Source organism: Micropterus dolomieu, unplaced genomic scaffold, assembly GCF_021292245.1.
Source record: "Micropterus dolomieu isolate WLL.071019.BEF.003 ecotype Adirondacks unplaced genomic scaffold, ASM2129224v1 contig_13515, whole genome shotgun sequence".
Taxonomy (NCBI): Eukaryota; Metazoa; Chordata; class Actinopteri; order Centrarchiformes; family Centrarchidae; genus Micropterus; species Micropterus dolomieu.
The window spans coordinates 1-4,431 of record NW_025742501.1 but is presented as its reverse complement, the minus strand read 5'-3'; the positions used below and the strand labels follow the sequence as shown (position 1 = coordinate 4,431).

General features: G+C 58.3%; 1 protein-coding gene across 1 annotated transcript; it reads left to right on the top strand.

Annotated features, from left to right (window-relative positions):
- Positions 1 to 378: 378 nt before the first annotated feature.
- Positions 379 to 3,815, top strand: slc25a46 (solute carrier family 25 member 46; the record flags this gene model as incomplete). Its single annotated transcript, XM_046042637.1, has 6 exons — positions 379 to 467; positions 596 to 673; positions 2,385 to 2,485; positions 2,582 to 2,638; positions 2,723 to 2,780; positions 2,861 to 3,815. Coding segments are annotated over 6 exons (974 nt in total), but the record flags the coding sequence as incomplete, so codon positions are not given.
- Positions 3,816 to 4,431: the final 616 nt, after the last annotated feature.

Below are 4,431 nucleotides of genomic sequence, written 5' to 3'. Positions count from 1 at the left end.
AGGTGAGAGACAGGTGGGCCCTGTGGGACAGGCGGGCGCCGTGGGACAAGTGTGGGACAGGTGGGCCCTGCAGGAGAGGTGAGAGACAGGTGGGCCCTGTGGGACAGGCGGGCGCCGTGGGACAAGTGAGGGACAAGTGGGCCCTGCAGGAGAGGTGAGAGACAGGTGGGCCCTGTGGGACAGGCGGGCGCCGTGGGACAAGTGAGGGACAGGTGGGCCCTGCAGAACAGGTGAGGGACAGGTGGGCCCTGTGGGACAGGCGGGCGCCGAGGGACAGGTGGGCCCCGTGGGACAGGTGGGCCCCGTGGGACAGGTGGGCACCGTGGGACAGGTGAGGGACAGGTGGGTGCTGTGGGACAGATGGGGTCCGTGGGACAGGTGTAACCTTTGTTCCTCTTCCTGTCCGCAGCCTTTTCACAGAGAACGTCCTGGCCCACCCCTGTATCGTCTTCCGCAGACAGTGTCAGGTATGAGGTCATAAACCTGAAACTGAACGAGAACACGTTTAAGTCATGTGACCGTCCTGAGCTCGTGATCACATTCTGATTTAACGTTCCGTTCCTCCTGCTTCTCTCTGATTGGCTGTTTGTCTCAGGTGAACTACCACGCCCGTTGTTACCACCTGACCCCATTCAGCGCCGTCGCCGTCATGTACGCCATCACCAAGGCCCAGGTAAGCATGCCTTTGTAAGATAAACAGCGTGATGTGCTTGGCGAGGAGCACGTGAATGAAACGGCGATCTGTGTGTCGTTCACCTCATTGTCAATAAAGTTTATCAGTGTCATACACCAGCTCAGGTAGGCGGGGCGTTAGTAATGTGGAACACAGCCGTACCGCACAACGTTAACGGGTCAGCGCCGCTCTCTCCTGACGAGTGCATCATCTGTGGCAGTAGCTCCTCCTCCGCTTCAAGAAATCAGATGTACGGTGACGTTCTTTCCATCGTCATCGGTGACACTTCCTGCTAAGAAGTAACGCCAGAGACACGAACAAGTTGGCGAGGCTGAGGGCGGTGGCGCTGAGGTTAGCGCAACAAGCAGATCGGCGTGCCAGCCGGTCACAATGTGGCGAGTGCTGATGGAACAGACGCTGAAGGTTACTGGTCAGTGTACGTTAAAACAAGCGTGTACGAGACGAGGACGTGTCTGTGTGTCAGCGCCGCTTTCGTAGGCTAACGTTATGTGAATGGAAACATCAAACTAACGCACGTTACTGCAAGTACGATACTGTGGGCGCTGTGGGGACACTGTGGGCGCTGTGGGGACGCTGTGGGGACAGTGTGGGCGCTGTGGGGACAGTGTGGGCGCTGTGGGGACGCTGTGGGGACAGTGTGGGCGCTGTGGGGACAGTGTGGGCGCTGTGGGGACGCTGTGGGGACGCTGTGTGGGCGGTGTGGGGACGCTGTGGGGACGCTGTGTGGGCGGTGTGGGGACGCTGTGGGGACGCTGTGGGGACGCAGTGTGGGCGGTGTGGGGACGCAGTGTGGGCGGTGTGGGGACGCAGTGTGGGCGGTGTGGGGACGCAGTGTGGGCGGTGTGGGGACGCAGTGTGGGCGCTGTGGGGACAGTGTGGGCGCTGTGGGGACTGTGGGGGCGCTGTGGGGACAGTGTGGGCGCTGTGGGGACAGTGTGGGGACAGTGTGGGCGGTGTGGGGACAGTGTGGGCGCTGTGGGGACAGTGTGGGCGCTGTGGGGACAGTGTGGGGACAGTGTGGGGGCGCTGTGGGGACAGTGTGGGGACATGTCTCCATCACTTTGTTTAAAGCATTTGTTAAATATGTTCTGAAAATGGTTTGACACATAAATGTTGTTGCAACAAATATCTTCTTGTTCTCGTGAACCCGACATTGTGAATCGTGCATGTGAGCTAAGTGTGTCGTCACACCGCTAATCTGAACCACTTTTCAACACAAAGTGACGTCTTGATTCATTTTCTCTTATCAGAGCACAAACAAAAAGCTACAGAGTTAAATATTAATGTGTTAAATTAAATTCATGTAACTTTGTAAATAAAATTCATTCAGATTTTTCATTAAACGGCGGTGAAGTTGGTATTAAATCTCATCCTAGGCTTTAAAAATGTCTTAAATCTAACTCTGAGGATCCTGGGGGGCTGCCCTGGTCCGTGTTTCGGAGACGCAGTGGTGCCGGGAGCCGGTTGGTTCTGGTTCTGGTTCTTCTGCTGTGCGTACGGTTCAGAACCAGCACCAGGACCCGACGTCTTGCAGAGCGTCGCTGGCTCAGAGGTTCATTTCAGTGTTACAGCTGCGAGACAGTGATTCATTAAGATGTTACACTGTGTGACGGAGAGAAAGTAGACCGGGTCCTGGGGTTCTGGGGTCCTGGTCTAAAGCCTCTGATCAGTGTCATAACGTGTCCTTCAGGGTCCCAAGGCTCTGTGGAAGGGGATGGGCAGCACCTTCATCGTCCACGGCATCACGCTGGGAGCCGAGGGCGTCATCAGCGAGATCACGCCGTTACACCGGTAACCACCAACCCTACCCACGCCACTGCAGTAGTACTGCAGTAGCAGTATTGATGCAGTATTGATGCAGTATTTCACGGTGTTTTCTGTCTGCAGGGAGCTTCCTCACAGGTGGAGCTGGAAACAGCTGGCTGGACATTTACTGCTCAAAGGGTCAGTAGTTCTTCTTCTTCTTCTTCTTCCCATCACTGTGTGTTTAACCTGAAGTGTCTCTCTCTCTCTCTCGCCCGGCCGCAGGTTAACGGCTGCGGTGGCGCTCCCGTTTTACTGCGCCAGCCTCATCGAGACGGTCCAGGTGAGCAGCTCACCGATCGTTGATCAGTCTCTCACGTGTTGCTGAAGCTTTAATCACTCTCCGTGTTCACGTGTCCGCAGAGCGAGATCGTCCGAGACGAGGCGTCCTCCGGGCTGCTGGACTGCATCCGTGAAGGTCTGACCCGGTTGTTGGGCGTCGGCGCTCCTCACAGTCGCCGTCTGCTTCCTCTCAGCTCCCTACTGCTTCCCGCCGCGCTGCACGCCATCCTGCGGTACGCCATCGCCACCTCCGTCCAGCGTGCGGCGATGTGGCTGCACCAGCGGGGCAGGAAGCAGCGGGCGGACCCGTCCAACCCCCTGGACGCCTACTTCCCTGAGCTGGCGGCGGCGTGGGCGGGGTCTCTGGTGGCCGACGTCATGCTGTTTCCCCTGGAGACGGCGCTGCACCGCCTCAGCCTGCAGGGCACGCGCACCATCATCGACGCCACCGACGGCGTGGTCGCAGCGGGGAGCGGCCCGTTGGTCCTTCCCGTCAACACGCAGTACGACGGCTTCTCCGACTGCCTCCACGCCATCCGCCGCAAGGAGGGCGTGGCCGGGTTTTACCGCGGCTTCGGCGCGCTGGCCGCGCAGTACGCGCTGCACGGAGCGCTGCTGGCCGCCGCCAGGACTCTGCTGAGGCTGCTGCTGCTGGAGGGCGGGGCCAGATAGAGGCGTCACCATGGAGACGCGGCGTCACTTCCTGTTCCAGCATGAACTCGTGAACCCGTGTTAAAAAATAAAATTGTTGTGTTTAAACACTGAAAGCTGATTGGTCGCCTGCAGTCCACGTGTCTCCCCAGCTTCACCACACAGTGAAACGTGGCCTCCTTCAGGACGTGGCGCCGCTTTTAATCTGTACAAAGCTGTAAAAATGAAAAAGCTTCTGTGGAATAAAGTAAAAGTAGATTTAAAATATGACCACGAATATTTAAATTCACGCCGGAGAGCGAAGTCGTCAGAGCTGCACCTGTTCTCGTGTTCTGTTCTGTAAATGTTGAAACTTTGTGTCCAAAAATAAAAACCTTTAAACTCGGACAAGTTTTTTTTTTTCTTAAATTAAATTCAGTTTAACATCAAAGTGCTTCGCTGCTCCAGGTGATGATCAGGGCTGAGCATCCAGACTGCTGTGAGAAACTGCTCCTGGATCAGCTGCCATCGTCCTGGGAGCAGCTGAGCTGGGAGCAGCCGGCTGACCTGGGAGCAGCTGACCTGGGAGCAGCTGACCTGGGAGCAGCTGGCTGACCTGGGAGCAGCTGACCTGGGAGCAGCTGGCTGACCTGGGAGCAGCTGGCTGACCTGGGAGCAGGCGGCTGAGCTGGGAGCAGCTGGCTGACCTGGGAGCAGGCGGCTGAGCTGGGAGCAGGCGGCTGACCTGGGAGCAGCTGGCTGAGCTGGGAGCAGCTGACCTGGGAGCAGCCGGCTGACCTGGGAGCAGCTGACCTGGGAGCAGCCGGCTGACCTGGGAGCAGCTGGCTGACCTGGGAGCAGCTGGCTGACCTGGGAGCAGCCGGCTGACCTGGGAGCAGCTGACCTGGGAGCAGCTGACCTGGGAGCAGCTGGCTGACCTGGGAGCAGCTGACCTGGGAGCAGCTGGCTGACCTGGGAGCAGCTGGCTGACCTGGGAGCAGCTGACCTGGGAGCAGCCAGCT